Genomic DNA, 19381 nt, shown 5'->3' with positions numbered 1-19381 from the left:
TGACAGGTGCTAAAGGTTGAAGTTGAATGATAAGATATCTGATAGAAAAAAATGGAGTCAGCAGGCAGAACAAGCATTCAGTTACGAGTACCAGTACAAGCTTCAGTGTTTATTAAACAATCTTGATATAGTTTCAAAAATAATGACGTCTTGATGTATGAAAAGTTTTAAGAAGTTTAATGCAGTGATGTTACGCACAACAACTTATTTAACTCCCATTCCCAATGGAAACGTGTTGGAAGGACATACGAAAGGATTATGATAAATGAGTTTTGGTGCCGAAGTACAACCCAAAACCATTCTGTTGGCCAGTTGCAGTCTTTCAAGTTCTGCTTCTCTTAGCCTTTTGTCTTTGGCTCTCCTATTTTGGAACCATATTTTAACTTGCGTTTCGCTCAATTTTAAAAACGAGCTTAATTCCGCACGTTCCGCTATGCTTAGATATTGTTTTGAGCGGAATTTGTTCTCTAGTTTCATAAGCTGTTCCGCCGTGAATGGAGTGCGGGGCTTGCGGTTTTTCTTGTGATGTCTGAGTGTCACTTTTTGAAAACTTGGAGATTCAGCGGAGCCTAGAAAGAAAAAAAAGAAAAAATATATTAATTAATTTCTTTCTATTTGATATTCCATAATTTCTTTCTATTTAATATTCCATAATTTTTTTTATTTGATATTCCATAATTTCTTTCTATTTGATATTCCATAATTTCTTTCTATTTAATATTTCATAATGTCTTTTTATTTGATATTCCATAATTTCTTTCTATTTGATATTCCAAATTCTTATAGTATTAATAGATAATTAACTAGCGAAAGTTGCCTTCTCAAAACTTTCTCTCATACTCTCTAATAAAAGTGGTATCATCCTCGCCCCCCCCTCCCGTATAAATTTGTGGACTTTTGAATAATGCCACGAATGTTTACATGACACTGACCAACAATAGTTACGATCTTTGACTTGAATCTAATATTTTTACTGAATCTATCGTTTGACATTTGACGTTTAATCTCTGACAAGCAATTAATATAAAAGAACCTGAAAATTAAATATGTATTTTGGACACTTTTTTTTTCAGACCAATGAAAATTTGATAAAAAACTACAATTTTAATCACAAGATCATATACCAAATTTCATCTATTTAAATCGTTGCATTTTTTTTTTTAGTTATCTTGCTTATATGTAAGCAAAATATTGACCGACATACGGTTAACCCCTTAATAGGTTCACAATTTGATAAGAATCTGCTTTTTAAATGTTGAACTTTTGTGCCAGATTCTGTCTATCTACATTCCTACGTTACGTTTATAATCATCATGATCGTTTGTATTCGGATAGTCGAATAGACAGACTTCCTCAGAATGGATTTCGTTCAAAATTTAACATTAATGTAGATGTAGAAAAATGTAGTATGTAGTTTATATCCAAATTTCATTCGTCTAACTCGAAACATTTTCAAGTTATATATTTACAGAGAGATAGACATAATTCCAAAAATGTATTTTTTGGACTCTGAGAGGTCTGAAGCGTGGAGATTTGACAAAATCTAGTTCGAACTCTTTAGCAATTGCAATATTTCTCTTTATATACTTCGTATATGAAAAAGTAAAATTTTCACTAAATACGAGCTTTTATTTAATTTAATTTTTTTTTTCATGTTTTTAAGAAGGCATTTTGTAATCTATTTTTCACACACTTATCTATCTGAAATTTTGTATTGTTATATGTTCTTGATGATGTTATAATATTTTGAAATTTTATGGATTAGATGCACGCTTGATATTAATTAATTTCAATAGTGTTGAAGAATGCCATCTGGTAGTGAATCTTAGAATAATTGATCAGAAGATTCCATAATATATAATCTAATTAATTATTATAAAATAATGAATTAAAAACATATTACACATGAAAGAAAAAAAATAATGAAAATTAAAAACATTTTAGAAGCATGTTATTTTTAGTGAATTAAAAATTAGAATTTTTTTTTAAATCCAAAATTTGAAGGTAAAAACAAAAATAATAAAAGACCGCGGCTATGTAAGCAATAATATAAGTAAATTGACTTGCAATAAATATTATTAAAAATGAAATTCATTAATAATTCAAAATCTATATTTACTATATATGCGGTTGATATTCCAATTAATTGGAGTATTTCAGCCGACATTTTGCTGTTTTGTTTTGACTTCGACATTTTTGAAAAAAAAATTTTATTTGCTTTTTAGTACTCTAATTAAAGGCTGTTCTTCGGACATTTATGATTTTTCAGTTAAAAAATGATTATGGATAAAACATATTTTTAATGAAGATTATATTTAAAATTTAATTCATTTTATGAAAATGAATAAAATTAATTTTCAATTCTGACTGTAAATTTTATAAAAGAAAAAAATATTTATTCTCTACAAGCAGATACATTAAAATGGGGCAATAGAATTTTTTTTTAAATGATAAAAGTTTCATTCTGATTTCGTCCTGATATAGAAAAAAAAAATAAAAAAAAATCAGATAGTTGAAAAAAATGCCTTCGCTGGAATATCTTTTCTTGAAAGCAGGATTTCTACTGCTAGGTATTTATTTTAATTTGATTTCATAGAGAAAAATTTTAATTGCGGGAATAGTTCAATATTATTTTCGAATTTATCAACTTCTTTCTTTATAGGACTGGATTAGTTTTCTGTGTGTTATCTCCATTATTTTCTTTTCATTTAAAAGCAAAATTTTAAAGTAGGTGATTATATTAAAGATTCGATGTTTTGAGAAAATATCAAATATTTTTTAATTCAATATTTTTAATTTCTGAACAGTCTTTTTCATAAAATAATTTCAATTTTGTTCTAAGTTAATTCTTTAGAAAGTTATATTGGTTTTTAATCGTTCATAATACTCGCTTTAATATTTTTTTTTACATCTTTAAAGACTATTTTCATGAATCCTAAATTTTGGTTCAAATTTCTTTCTACAACCTCATAAATTAAAATCTAATATTGATGTAATTGTTTTCAAAATTTGAGTAGTAATTTTTTAATATGTTCTACACTTCTCGCCTCAATAAATAAATAATCTACTTATTTAGAAACATTTTATAGTCATTTTAATGCCTCATAATAATAACTAAAAAAATAGAGTTCAGCAGATAAATCATAATATTTATTTGCTGAATCCCAGTATTTAGATATACATATGGTTTATTTTTAAGTAATATTTGCGTAAGCTATCTTGAAGATTTCAAATTTCTTGAAACTAGACTTGAATCGTTTGATAATTTTCTAAACTAGAAGATTTTTGCTTTAAACCTTTTTTTTAATCGAAAATAATAATTTTTTTTCACAATTTTTAAAGAAGCTTTGGCATTTATATTTTGGTTCCATAGCTGTTTATCTATTAATTTTATTTAAAAATTCAAAAATATAAATATTTTACAACGATTTTTTAAAAAAAATCCTTCTGAATTTCGTTGCATACTTTAAGTTGTTATAAGCATATTATATCATGGACAAAATAAATGTAGACTATATCAATGACTTAAATAAAAAGAGTGACCATTATACATTTTAATTTTTGATATATTGTTACTTTAAAGTTTATTATTTCAAGGAAAAGCCCAGGTTACGTGATAAATTAAAAAAGAAGTGTTGTAATTTAGAATTAAGTTATTGATAAATGTTTCACCCTATTTTTCTAACTGAAGTTTTTAAATAATTAATGAAGACGAAGAGTGGAGAGATACAGGTGGTTATCAAAATAATGGAAACATCTTAGATATATAGAGAATCCTTTATTAATATGGTATAGGACTGCCTCTGGCATGTAATACAGTTTGGATTCACCTAGGAATCGATTCATACAAGTGTTGAATAGTGTTTAGAGGAATATTGTACCATTCTTCCTGGAGATATTATGAAAGTTCTAGGAGAGATGCCGGTGGAGGATATCGATTCCGTATTGAACGCTCTAAAATAGGCCATAACGGTTCAATTATATTGAGGTCGGGTGACTGTGCGGTCCAAGGCAGATGTTTGAATTTATCCTCGTGTTCATCAAACCATGATTGGACAAGTCTCGTTGCATGGATAGGTGCATTATCATCCTGGAAAATCCATCTCTTGCAGGAAACAAAGTTTGCATCATAGAATGGACCTGGTCTGCCAAAATTTCTCTGTGCTTCTCCCCAGTGATCCTTCCTTTCAGGGTTACGATTGGGACAGCAGAAAACCAGGACGTGGTTGCCCATATCATGACAGATCCACCTCGATGCGTGACAGTTGGAAGGAGATAAACAAGATCATACGCTTGTGCAGGTGTCTTCCAAACGTGCATCCGTCCTTGAAGAGAAAAGTGTGAAACGCGATTCGTTAGACCATATTACTTTCTTCCGCTTATCAATCGACCAGGTTTTGTGAGTGCGACACCACTGTAGACGACGTTTACCATTAACATCTGTGATAAGAGACTTGGGAATTGCTGCTCTGCCATAAATGTTCTGTTTATGAAAGTGCCTTCTAACTGTAATCACTGACACTAGAGAATCCAGACGGGGATTGAGTTCTGCGATCACTATTGCTGTAGTTGTTCGCTTTTTAGACATTACAATCCCGTTTCAATACCCGCGGTCTCTTTCACTGAGTTTCTTTTCCCTCCCACTATATTGCTTTGCCGAGCTTATCTTGCCACGCTGTGTGTATGCTGTCATAACTTTAGACATCGTACCTCTAGAAACGTCTAAAAGTTGGGATGTTTCAATCACACTTGCTCCAGCTAGACGGGCTCTTACAATTTGGCCTTTTTGGGAATCTGAGAGGTCCGACATTTTACGTTTTTGAAAAAAATCCAAGAATTATAGAACTTCAATAAAGCTAACACATGCTACCAGAATATATACAATGCTATTTATATAGAAAAAAAGGTGGTTATTTTTATATTTTAATGCTTACTAAGCGTATTCAAAAATGTGGCTTTTATTCAGAGTTGTTTCCATTATTTTGATAACCACTTGTATAATCTTCACTGGTAGTTTATTTAGTATATGAATTAAACCAGCATGTCCAAAATTGAAAATTTATTTGATTAACAATCTATAAATGTAGTAATATTTCGTAATTTTTAGCTTTTTTTTGTTCAATAAATAAATAAATCTAGAAGTACCAGATTTAGATCTGACGCAAAGAAAAGAATATGTTAATGAACTGTTCAAATGAAATTTAGAAAAAATAGTTGTCAATAAACAATCTAAAATGTGCTTAATTATCGGTTCTTATTAAACTAAGAAAAAAATTTGGAACAATGCAATTACTTATTCACTTCTCACCATATTTTTATAACCACAAATAATTAACGATTTTTTTAGAACGCTCCTTTGTTCCAGTCTATATAGAATAATGAACAATTTTGAATGCCATTTGATTCTTTTTTTTTAAATTTTACGTCGAGATAATGACACGAACATTATGAACTATTTTTTTCCAACGATTCCTACACGATTCATTTTTAGAAATCTCATGATGCGCGTTGAAAGCACATGATGATTCAGAGCAATGAATGAACATACAAAAATAGCATTTGCAATGAAAAGATGGAAATGGAAACCTGTTTTTTTCTTCTTTTTCTGGGGCCTGAGGCGAGAATTTATTTCTAAGATAGTTTCAGTTTAAACTATGCAATTGTCTGAACGATACTGTATATTGAATATTAAGCCTAATAGCCACCTAAAAATGTTCAATTTGTCATTTGTTATTTAAGAACTTAAATATTGGAAAAGAAATTACTTTTTTTTTTTTTTTTTTTTTTTTTTGCAACATTTAACACCATTTGTGTCTTTATGAGATAATTAGTTTTGAAATATGCAGTAATAATTTTTTTCTAATTTATTAATTGTTCCAGCTATCAATTTACCATTTCACAAAAATAAATTGCTATAAGAAAAATCGATTACTAAGTTTAATTCAATACATAATTCAGAATTTTAAGAAGAATTAATTGCATCATTCTTTGAAAATCGATTTTTCTCCGAGTTTTCTTCAGTCAGAAATATAGTAATCGATCACAATGAATTAAAAATAAAGTTTTCAGCAGTTTCCCCTGATAACACATTTCAAAACAATTGCATTTGTTTTTCAATATTGATTTATAAACTTTTTTTTAAATATTCAAATGATTTTTTTATTTAATCTTACGTAATTTTGCTGCTATTTTTTATGATAATAACTTTCCTCTGTTATTTAATTAAATTACATTTATATATTTACATTAAATTACATAGTTGACAGCAAACGCTGATAGCTCAAGGAATAGGAAATTCTGATTTATGGTAAAATAGAATATATAAAGCTTACTATGTTTTTTTCCCATAGGTTTTTATTAATATAACTTCTTCTTGTGTACTTCTTTCTTAAAAACAAACTGTATGTTCTAGCGGATAACGTAAAATATTATTCTAATGCTATCTCATCATTCTAATGCGATCAACTTTTCATTAAAAAAAAAAGATGATATAGAATCTCTAAATATTATAGAGTCAAAAAAGTATGGAATCTCTAATACTATAGAATTTAAAAATAAGAAAAATAAAAAAACAACACGTTTATATCAAATTAAAGAGTATAAAATTCTTTACATTTTCAAGCTTTTAATTTTCCTAAAGTTTTAATATTTTTGCAAATAAGGGTTTTAAACTGCTTTTTCGTTTTCAGTAATTTACGACCCCCTGGATCATCAAATCGGCATGTTATCTACATGAAAAAACTTTTAAGAATGTACTATCACTTAAAAAAATTCATAGTTGAAACATCATTTATTAATTTTTTACATTTTTCAACAATTTTCAGACTTTCTATATTTGCGATTTTCAACTACTAAATGTCATTTGGGACCTTATGTTGTATGGTGATTCTTTATCCTCTTGACGCCTACTATCACCCTCTGAATTTGTCGATCGAATTCGGCAACATCCTGCATATTATAAGATTCTGTAAACAGTAATTGTAAGAAATGCCTACTATTCATTTATCTCACTCTTGAAGTAATTATTAATTTTTTTCGACTGATACAGATATTACAATAGTAGATTTTTTTTTTGATTTTATAAATGCTGATACAAATATTGTACAATTTGTTGAAAAATATCAGAATTCTTTTCATTATTTTGAAACTAATTAGCGATGCCTGTCCCCCCAGAAATATGTATATATTTACTGCAGCTAAATATGTACTGCAGTGGTTGCAGTAATCTTTTCTCCGTGCAAGTCAATGATTTTTTTTTCATCGAATACAAATTCTAATTTCCGAAATTAAATTTGTTCGAAAACATGCAACATTTTACAATTTTGAGCCTTTTACCTAAATTGTGAATAAATGAAATTTAAAATTCGGAATGTTAAATGAAAGTTCCTGTTTTCTTCAATTTATAACAAGATGTAGTTAGTCTTTTTCTTAAAACCATAATCCTTATTTTGTTTTCAATGCAAAAATAAAGCAAAACAAAGTAAAAAAAAAAGAATTTTAAAAAAATTAAAAAGAATAATTTATATCTTTTCTTAAATTAAAAATTTTTTAAATACAAATACATATGAAAAAGGATGACAATCGAAGGAACAAGAACAAAAGTTTAACTATTCTAAATTTTAGCCATTTCTTTCAAATAGATTTTAAGACAAATTAGGATAACCAAAAGCTTTCAGAACAGCAAGAATTTCGCTTTCTCCGGCGGATTAGGTGGGGGAGGGGCGCTCAGTTAAGCTTTCTGGCTAAAATTGCAAAAATGAAAAAAATAAATTATATCTTCCAGAGCTGATTTAGAATGTGAGATTATAATAATTTACAATAAATGTGGAAATAAAAATATAGCTACAACCAGAGGGAATGGTTTCCTCGAAACGTACTTCTAATAGTCTTTTTATGTAATCCCTAATAAAGATGTAATCCCCATACCAACATAAAATTTAGAACTATTAGGAAAGACGTGAATATAATGAGTGCTCAGATTTTTATTTTCAGAGACCCATACGTAAGCGTTTTGAGAAGTTAAAAATTTTTACGAAATTTTCAGTTTTAGCAAAAAGATCGCCCATCAAATTTCATTTACCTAAATTCTCGCAACTTTGAGCTATCATATTTAAATGTATGGGAATATAAAGTCCGAAAAGCAATAAACTCCATAATCAATTCAGTTTAAACTTACATGAATCTAGACTTTAGCTGCTAAAATTGAGCATTTAATTTATTTAGTTCTTTACGTTTTGTAGTTCATGAGTTCGTCTCTTCTAGGACAACCAGAGAGACAGACTTTCTATAAAGGAAATTCGAAAGCAATCTAGAAATTTGGTATATCAAATTTCATATATCTAGCTCAAAAGACTTTTGAGAATCGTGTCAACAGACAGGAAAAAAAATATCCACAAATGTGTTTTTCGTACTCAAAATGTCTGAAATGTAGAGACAAATCGAATTTTTTGACCATTACAAATTTTTTCTTTACGGTTCGTTTACGAGAAAATGAAACAGGCAAAAAGCAAAATCTATTAATGATAATAAAGCAGATAATACATGTATATACTTGACAGTCATGTAGAACTGCTTCCAAACAATGGATGGAAGTGACCTAAAATTTGTAGACGACCTTCTAGGGTACATATTTAGGTTAATTGTACCATTTTCAATTTTCAAAATAAATTATTTTTTAAGATATTTAATTAAATAGCGAAAATTAATATTATCTTTCCATTCCCTCCCCTCCTCGCCAATAATATTGGTACTATTCATTGCACAAAAATCATTTTTATACAAATTTAAGAGCAATAAATTATCTTCTTATTGATTTTAATTACATTGCGATAAAATATTTTCCCTAATTTTAAAAAAAAAAAACACCTTCAAAATTTATTTTTTATGCAATTGGCGGTAATTAATTTGAACTAATTTATTATTTCATAAAATAAGGTAATTTTAGATATTCCGTAACTAGATGATAGGAAGATTTCGAATTATTTTATTCATTTTCGATATTTCTCTTTTATTTTTTACATATTTTTGGCAGCATTTTTTAAATCAGTTTTAAATAAATCCTAAAGTTATATCTAATCAGATTAAAAGGTTACTAATTTTTATTAATTAACTGTGTAAATTTAATTTTTTCGAGGTCTTCCGAAAATTTTATCCCACAAGAATTGTTTTAACGTCATTTACTTAATAAATGTTCGAAAGGAAGAGATACTTATTTGTTCCTGTGCCTTTCACTCTAGTACGTAAAAAGCAGCTTCGGAAGTAGCAAATTGAAGTGCATAAATGCAAACCCGTTAATTGGAACAGAATTCAAGAAGCTCAGGGACTTATCTGTAGGAAACTAAATAACAACATTCTGACAATGATAATGGTTAATTGCAAAATAAGGAAACTTTTGAAGAAAGGAACGAATACTGAGAACCAGACCGCTTATGAACTTTAAGTTAGAGAGCGACTGTAAACAAGGAGCTGTGAGAATAACGGATTACTCAGAATGCATTTGGAAACCAGAATGGAATGCTGGATGAAACATTTGAAGCTCGTTGTGATAAACTCCAGCTAGAAAGACAATAAAATTTTCTCTCTAAATACTTTTTTTATTATAATTGAATTATTATAGCATATATACAAGGTACCCCTTGTATATTGATATACAAGGGGTGTTCAAATGGAAAGGTAAGAAACGACACTGTGAATATAAATGAAGACTTTATTCAAAGTATACACCATAGGCCTGAGCACAACGATCTCATTGATTAACAAGCCGAAGGATTCCTTGTTCCCAGAATTCCTGTGGTCGTAACGAGATCCAGTCCTTCACAACCTCCTTGCTTTCGCCGTCCGAGTTGAAGCGCTTTCCTTTCATATGTTTTTTCAGGGGACCAAACACATGATAATCGCAGGGCGACAATCCCGGGTTATAGGGCGGATGGTTGGGCTGCTCCCACTTGAATTTGGCCAGTTCCGCGTGTGTGACTCTGGAGACGTGTGGACGCGCATTATCATGGAGCAGAACCATACCCTCCGTGAGTAGCCTTGGTCTTTTGTTCTTGATGGACCTGCGTAGTCTTTGGAGTGTCTTACATTACACATCAGAGTTAATGATTCTTCTGTGCTCGAGGAATTCAGCAAGTAGCGTCAATTGGACGGCGCTCTCTCTTTATAAGAGCCATGCTCCCTTCTGTGCACGCTCCGAACTACGCTGGATTCTCCAATCGCATTCCTAGATGTCTCGCTACGTTCTCCCATAGTGGCATAGGCAAATATGTTAACGATTACGTTACGACGTTTCGTACCTTTTCATTTGAATAACCCTTGTATTTCACAGAAAATAAAGAAAATAAGCACTGAATCACTTTGGAAAGCAAAGAAATTTCCGTCGGTCGTGTTTCTTTATTCTATTTCTACTCTCTGAACGAAAATAAAACCCCCAACGATTGTTTTGAATGACTTAAAAAAATTTCAGAAGTATTTTTATGTAATTGTTATTTTTTTTTTTCAACAATGTTTCTATTTCCCAACTCTTCTGCTCGAACCAGTGCAAAAATCACCTCTCGATATTTCTATTCAATTTAATACATAAGCAGCACTATTATAATTTTGCCTATAAAAAGCAATTCATTACAGTGGCGTATGGATGGCGGGACGAGATTGATATAAATTTCTCAGAGATCATTGAGAGATCAACGTATGCAATTTATTTGAAATTAAATATGAAGAAGAGCGAAAAAATAATTCTATGTCCTAGCCACCATCGCCTTTCGTTAAGCTACTAATAAAATTGAAAAAAACTCTAGATGTCACTTATTCTTGATGTGCCAATATTTATATCTTTTTAAAAGCTGTTATCAGAAATTTCTGATAAAAGCAATAAAAGTCTACTGAAAAAACGTTCAATCAATATCTTAAACTTCATTTTTCTATCTCATTTTTCATTGATTTTGAATTTTCCTATATCTTGGGAAAACTTTCGCAGAATTAAGATTAAAGGAGATTTAAACACTAACTCAAAATATCAAAACAAATAATGTTTGAGGTTTGACTATTCTATTTTTTATTTTATTATCTAAATTTAATCTTAATTATATAGCAGCGAATATGCACTCCAAATAATATATTTAATATAATCTCAACATGCCTGGATATGAATTATTAACAATGACTAAAATAATGAAAAATATTATAGTATAAATTTTAAAAATTGGATAAAAGGATTCTATGGAAATAAAATCAATATCATAGAAACGGTTTCATTTCTAAATTTTAAAGAGTTGTGAGAATGGTTTTGTGCAATCATATACTCTGAAGTTATAGAGAAGAAAAGTAAAAAGTTCAATTAATTTTTAATTAAAAAACCTAATTAAAATGTTGAAAAGCGTTTTTTTAATGAGCACCTGCTTAGTGAGCAGTTACGCTCGAAATTTGCCAATCTATGCTAATGATTGCCTATGCCAATCTATAAATAAAAACATAATTAAAATGCTGAAAAGCGTTTTTTAAATAAGCACCTATCTAGTGAGCAGTTAAGCTCGAAATTTGCAATCTATAACTATGATTGCCTATACCAATCTATAAATAAAAACCTATAAAATGTTGAAAAGCGTTTTTTTAATGAGCACCTCCCTAGTGAGCAGTTAAGCTCGAAATTTCGTTGATATAGGTCCAAAAATTAGCCCTGTGGATCATTTCCCCCCATCAAGCATATCATTTATTACAATATGAAAGTATGCCAATCTATTAATATTTAATGTTAAAATCTATTAAATTATTTTCATAATCAAAAATTACAGAGAAAAACAATGAAGACCAGTGCAAAAAACAGTACTATATCAAAATACTGAGTGCTCATAATCTTTCATTCTTTTTTAATGTTGCTTCTACTGCTTTATTTATCTCAGAAGGATCTCTACAAATCCAGGAACAAATCTATTTAATATTTTCTAATGCATATAAAATTCTGATTGTTTCAGTATGGTTTTTTTTTTGTCAGTGTTATGATAGTTGCCCTTATATCTTTTATTTTTTTTATCGAAAACTGAAATATTTTTACCCTTTATTATATTTTTCCCGTTTATATATTAAAAATATGTGAATGAATTCATAAAACATAATCAAGATTATTTCAAAATATTGATTCAAGTTTATTATTTTACATAGGAATAAAATTCTTTTCTATGATTTATAAATGCATTCATACACTTTTTTTCATACTCTATATTCATCTCAGAATTTTTATTGTATTGCTGAGACTAAAGTTTCTAGAAATATATGTATTTTTTCTTCTTTGACCTTTAAGCTTTACCCTATCAAGGATTTTATTTTAGGATTTGATAACTTTTCATGATAATTTTTTTTTCAAACGAAATTCCGAACATTTCAGTTCATTATTCCTGTTTGTCAGGTGCATTTTTGGCACACTTTTCTTGGGTCAAATTGCCAACTTTTGTCACTTTCCCATGACCTTGAGTTCTGTTTGTATAAAAACTGTTATTATTACTATGCTTGAACAAATTTAAATTATACTTTTTATGCAGATCAGAGGAAACAAAACCCATCATTCACTATTATGTGTAGCTCGACAAATTGGTACCTTTTCGGCGCCAAAAGAGCACTCGAGCGTGTAATCGCAATAATTTGGGTAAATTTCAACAATTATTTTGCGATAAGAAAGCTTTTTTTTATACTATTAAGAACAGTGATACAAGTCATTAATAAAGAAAAGGAAATATAAACATATAATTCAGTATACACACGTAATGCGCATGTTTTTTCCTCGCATTTTGGTGCTATACTAGTTATTAAAAAAGAACAGAGAGCCCAAAATAATAATAATAATAATAATAAAATCGAGCAAAAAAGATTTAGATTCGAACTTTTAGACTGAAACATCTCAATAATGTTTTAGACTGTATTCATCTGTCACGATTGCATCAGCCGTTGCATTCTGAATGAGAAAACCTTTTTTTATCAATTAATTGACAGAAGCAATGTCAGTATATATCTTTTGGCGTTAAAAACAATAATCCACTGCTTCGATATATATATTAAGTATTAAATAGTAATAAAATTTAAAAATCTGTTGGTTATTTTAGCTTAGTCGCTCAAGAACTATTAAAATATTCACCTTGATTATTTTGTTGCACGCATTAATTATTTAAAGTACAAATATTATAAAAATTATATTTAAAATTAAACTGGACAATTTATTAAAATCAAAAAAAAATTTGTTCGGAAAAAATTGTTATTACTAAAAGATTAGTTGTTAGTATTTTAGAGTGATATAAAAACAATTTCGTTAAAATATGTCACGAAGTTTTTGAAGAAAAACATTAAAATTGAGGCTAATTTTGAAATAATTAAAATTTCAACTAAACATTCGAAAAACAGTTTGTTAGGGAGTATTTACAACCCAAGAAATAACTATGTGCCAAATTTGGAAAACACTTTGTCCTACGTTTTTTCCTGTGGACATTTTTAATGGTTTTTGCTTTATGCAATTTGCAGTAGTAATAACATTATCATCATAACACTTCTCAGATTTTTCTCTACTTCTAAACAAAACCATTTAAATAATAAAATTAACTGAAACTTATTAATGCTATGCATCTGAATCAAACTGCATTTCAGTCTTCGAATTTTATGCATTTTGATTTTTTTTTTCTACATTTATTGTTATGTTTCACCATCAAAATTTTCTGCCAGAAACATCAAGAAAATTATTGTTTTATTATTATTAATTTTTCACTCTTAGAATCATGTATCGCTAAAGGTGAGAAAATACAAAACTTGATTGGTGATAATACTCTGTGGAAATTAATATAAAGATTAGATAAAGCTTATTTAATACAAGATGTATAGCTTTTATGCTCTTAATAATCATCAAATAGAGATTTTATTTCAACAGATTTTTTCGCAAGTTACACTCATGCTGTCCTGTTTTAAGATTACAAAGTTAAGGGGCAACTAACTTTGTAAAAGATAACTGTGACATTTACGAAATAATTTATTTAAATAAAGAGTCGATTTAAATTCTAATTGTTGAATGTTTTTTGATTTCTAAATGATGATTATCGTGACATCTAACATAAAATAATATTGCTTATAGTTAAAAAAAATTTTTGATGCCATTGAAGAGCTGCATCAAATGTTATGTTTGATGAATGTCGGTGTGAATGATGAATGATTTTTCACGTTTTAATCATTTTGAAGTCATATCTATTATCCTGTTCACTGTAAACAGGACAACTAAAGAACGTAACATTATATGAGGGTGAAATACGGTAAATATATTTAAAGCTAAAGTTATGGTTTTCTATAAATATGGATGAAATCCATTAGCAGGATATTCATCTGTCAGTACAACCATCCGTGTGAGTTTGAATTGGATAATTCAAACTAGTTACACGAATGAAATTAGGAATATAATTCACAGACCAAAATCGCAGTTATATATTAAATTTTATACCAAATCCATCGCCAAGTTGTTGGATTTAGCACGCTTTCAATTATTCATATACGAAGCATAGAAATAGAAAGTATTGTAATAGTAAAAAAATTTCGAACTTGAGATTGAAGAATCAATACGTTTCAGATCTCCGTAAATTCAAAAAACATATTTTTGATATTAATTCTGTTTATCTGTGAACATGATAAGTGAAAAATACTTTGAGCTAGATGGAATTTTTTTTCTATAGATTTAATACCAATTTTTTAAAATTTTTAATGAAATTTTGAAAAAAATCTATACAGAGGACGTTTGTCTGTCTGATTGTTCAAGTAAGTGTGAAACTCGATTAGTAAAACTTAAGGATCTAGACAGATAAAATTTGGTACATTGGTTTAGCCTCTAAAATGTAGAGTCTTATAAAATTTTGAACTAAATCTAGTCAAAGATTTGATTGTCTGCCGATTTGCGCATTCGCATGAGAGAAAAGGCAATAATTCAAAAATCAGCAAATAAAATAAATGAAATTCGGTATGTAATTTTGAGATTACAAATGTGCTTCTATGGTATATTTTGGATTTAATCGGTGAGAGAAATGGAGATCTAAATAGCTGTTGGATTTTCGGGTAATTGTGTATTAACAGCATAATGGAGGAATAATCGCCAAAGATTGTATGATAGATTTAGTAAAAATGCTAGAGTGAAGCCAAAGGTAAGTTTTTCTTAATTATTGTTCACTAATGCTATGCGAGGCATTCGCAGCTTTACCCAAAGCCTATAATTTTATACGAAAAGAGGGAGACTGGAGATTTTGCGGAGACCTCTCTCGCTGATTTTTTGTATATGTGAACGGGAAATTTAAAAATGCCAAGTTTAGTTTAGTTATATTAACGTCCCGTTTTAAAGCAACACTAGGGCTATTTTTGGGAAGGACCTCGTAATTTTGAACCTCGGTCAGATGACGAGGACGACACCTGAGCTGGCACCCCCCCCCCCTCTTCACACCACACTGTTTGGTCATGACGTTTAACGTGCACCAGACCCGCTTACACGATGGTTCTTCGGTGGAATCGGGTCTCGAACCTGAAACCCTCCAGTACCGAAGCCGAGACCTTACCACCAGGCCACCACGGCCCTTAAAAATGCCAAGAGTAGGACAATGGGAAGTATAATTGTTCTAAAATGTATTCTTAAATCTCTTCATTTCACTGTTTTGTGAATTTAAATTCAAAAAGTGTTGCAAAGTGTGTTGGATTGTGGTAAAATTTAACGGATGAAAACTCATCCGGATTTATCTTAAGAGTATTAAAAGAGTATTAAGAGTAAGAGTATTTAACATCCGGATGAAAACTCATTTTCTCACATTCCACAAGAATAATTCAGAAATAATAATAGGTGCATTTTTCTAATTGAGTTTGTGATTAGTGCAGTCCTGATAGATTTAAATATCTTTTTGATATGTATTTGAGTGAAAAATATGAATCAGGTGATGATAAAATGGGAAAAATTAAAATCTTACTTAGCGCCATAATTTCATGCAAAATATTTCGAAATTCAAAATGTAATACTTTTAATGTAGCATTCATGAAGATAGTTAAAAAAACTGAATTATCAGTATGCATTATCAGTATATAGTATGTTTTTATAAAATGCGTATACATAAATATACATTGAAAATAACAATGCATTAAGTCATTTTCAGTTTTTTTAAACTTTCATTTATAATAAGCTAGTTTAAAATTAATAAAATTCGAATACTTTAAAAAATATTTACATATACAATAATATGTTATTAATTGATTTTATATAATGAAACAGAGTCAAATTTCTGGAGTTAAATTTTTGAATGAGGTTTATCTCCGCATTCTAAGACTTGGTAACTTTTGATTCTCAGGAGACACGTATATTTGACTGTGTAGTAAAATTATACATGAAAATAAAGTTATCTTAGTTTCATTTATTAAATTTCCGGAAGATTTAATTCATATAATGGTGACCGCAATTTTTAAATTTCATTTGAATTGTTCCGATGCATGAAGGCCTGTTTTACGTATAATTTTTCATTATGAGCCATCTGCGTTTTTCTAGTAATGCTTTACTTAAAAAACCATTTGACACCTTGCGGTAAACATGCCTGTGCCAATTTGAATTTAATACCATTGGACTTATATAAATAAACATTTCCTATTATAAATTCCGCTATCTGCTAATTTAAGAGTTACTTATGTAAGTTTGTAACCATATCTAAAATTGAATAACTAAATAAATAAATAATAAAATTTTAAAAAATAATACAGATTAGACTATTAGAAAAAAAATTTTTCAAGAAAGGTAAATCCATTGCTCATTATTTAAACTTAGAATTAATTTTATGTGTCAATCCTTTTTAATTTTAATGAAGATGTAAATAAGATTACCACTTACAATAATACCAAAAACCTTCTCGGAAAAATTCCTAAATTTTAATACATATTTATGAATTTCTAAGAAGTCATAAACTGTTTTTAGGGTCATGTTTGCAAATCCAATTTAAAATATGCCTAAAATGCTGATAACAACACTTAGTTATTATGATGGCTATAATTTGATTTGCAAATCGGCCTATTTCTGTAGAATCTGCTATAATGAAATAGCATACATGTTACTATAATTTAGTCGGTGTATAATACTATTTTTTTAAAAATCTACTACAAAGTAGTAACATTCTATTATAATTTGCTTTGTTAATAATACTATCTTTTTAAATCTCCTTCAGCTTAATACTACCAGTATTGCTATGAATTGGTTTGTAAATAGTGCTATTTTCTTAAAATCTACTATAATGATTACTATATAATCTATGCTACTCTACTATAATCTACCATGGCTATATTTTGGTTGGTAGATAATATTATTTTTTAAAATCTACTAAAAAATAATATGCATTCTATTATGATTTGCTTTGTTAAAAATACTATTTAAAAAAATATCTTTCAGCGTAATGGTACATGTAATACTATGAATTAATTTGTAAGTCGTGTTATTATTTTAAAACTTTACTTTAATGAAGTAGCATATATACTATTATTATTTGGTTTGCATATACTGTTAGTTTTTAATGTCTTCCATATTTAACCAATGTGCATATAACTATGATTCGATTTCTTTCATTTAAAAAAATTCTTACTATGAAGTCATATGCATGTTAGTATAATTCTTTTTTTTTAATCTTTTGCAAGGAAGTAGTATTTTTATTATTACGTTGGTTTGTAAATAGTGCTATTTTTTTAAAAAGAAATCTTGAAATAATATACATAGTATTAGGATTGAGTTTCGATGTAATGCTAATGTTTTATGTTTACTACAATGCAGTAAAAATATGTTCTTTGAAATGTAAGGGTTTCAAAGTTTAACCTGGAAGTATTATCACGATACTATTTCATTAAGCAAATAAAATTAAATTTCTCTCCACATTTAAATATTAAATTAAAATAAAAGCATACAAACTTACGCTCTTTAAGTATTCTTCCACCAACTCCATAGGGTAACACTGGTATGAATCCATGTGGTAGACTTTGCGATGTTTCACATAAGTAGACTAAATTGTTCAGCTGAGCTGTATTCAACTGATATGGATAAAAACTAGCACCCACTTTAAAGTCTTCAGGCAGATATCTATTAAGCTGTCTAACATTTCCTTGGAATCTTCTGTCAATCAAAGAACCTTCTAGCAATGATTTTTCATCTTTTTTTCCAATTTGGTGGATTCCGATTTGTGTAGACGGTGATAGGTGGGGTTTGTTGTGTACAGAAGTTCGACTGCCACAATAAGAAACATTATGAAGAAATTGTATTTCAGGTTGAAGCGTTGGACTAGACAGCTTATGCACAGAAGATTCAGTTTTTGTATTTGGCATTGAAAGCAGATGAGAAATCGAGAAAGAATTTGATTCTTGTGTTCTTGATTTTTCTGGTCTAATTTCGTTTTTATCAAAAGATTCGAAAATATTTTCTTCCATATTTTTTTAAAAGCGTAATTTTTTCTTTTTATTCTATTGTTATGCTTGATGTATGTCTTCTTCTTTTATATATTGCTTGATGTTAATTCAAGATGAATACTGCGTCTTCATAAATTCCAAAAACAGCATCAAATTATATAAATTTGAAAATTCTCTAAAAACTTCTAATGAAACCAGATGCAAATTGCTCTAACTAGCAACTCTAATCTAATTGAAATGTTAACTCGTTGATTCGCCTGAACAAACTGAAAACATACCAGATGCTTTGTTTACTATTATTTTAGCTCCAAAAGAATGGCGAGCGAATGTATTCACACTTCGTGAAGAGGAAAGTGAAAACAAAATTAGTGATATGCTATTTCCAATAAGTTAGAATCACGTTATTTTAAAAGGGTGTTTCAAATAACAGGAAAACAGATTTCTATTTGATAGAACAAACTGACGTCAGCTAAAGAGGCGGAGACGAAAGATTTTCACCTTTCGCACCTGCGCACATTCCATGGAAGATCCCATTCATCAAGAAAACACACCCAGTTTTGGCGGACAAATCTTCAAGCATGGCGATGTTGCATTTTAGAAACTTTGAAACTTTTACGAAAAAAAGTTTATTAAGTGTATTTTGAAATTATTCTCGAAGGAAAAATTGTGTTTAACTTGGTCTCTTTAAAAATAGGATTAGAAAAAAAAAAAAAAAAAAAAAAAAAGGATGGGGAGGGGGGAGGAAGAAAGAAAGAACTTTAGAATATTCTAAAGAAATAAGAATAAAAAGAAAAATTAAGAATAATATAATAATAGAATTATAAAAATAAGAATAATATACTAGATTTTTCCTTGCTGCATTTATCTTAATCACCTTTTTACCTAAATTTGTTGATTTTCTTTTAACTATTTAATTCTTAACAATAAGGCTTTGCTTGTAATGACTGTATTTTCAGCCATTTTA

At 28.8% G+C, this 19381-nt stretch overlaps 1 protein-coding gene across 1 annotated transcript; it reads right to left on the bottom strand.

Annotated features, from left to right (window-relative positions):
* Window positions 1-159: 159 nt before the first annotated feature.
* Window positions 160-18744, bottom strand: LOC129966797 (homeobox protein Dlx2a-like). Its single transcript, XM_056081360.1, has 2 exons — window positions 17931-18744; window positions 160-569 (listed from the first exon to the last, which is right to left on the bottom strand). The coding sequence occupies exons 1-2, from the start codon at window positions 18436-18438 to the stop codon at window positions 205-207; spliced, it is 873 nt and encodes a 290-aa protein (XP_055937335.1). The 5' UTR covers window positions 18439-18744; the 3' UTR covers window positions 160-204.
* Window positions 18745-19381: the final 637 nt, after the last annotated feature.

The sequence above is a fragment of the Argiope bruennichi genome, chromosome 4, assembly GCF_947563725.1.
Source record: "Argiope bruennichi chromosome 4, qqArgBrue1.1, whole genome shotgun sequence".
NCBI classification, from domain to species: Eukaryota; Metazoa; Arthropoda; class Arachnida; order Araneae; family Araneidae; genus Argiope; species Argiope bruennichi.
This window is presented reverse-complemented; position numbering and strand designations above follow the sequence as displayed.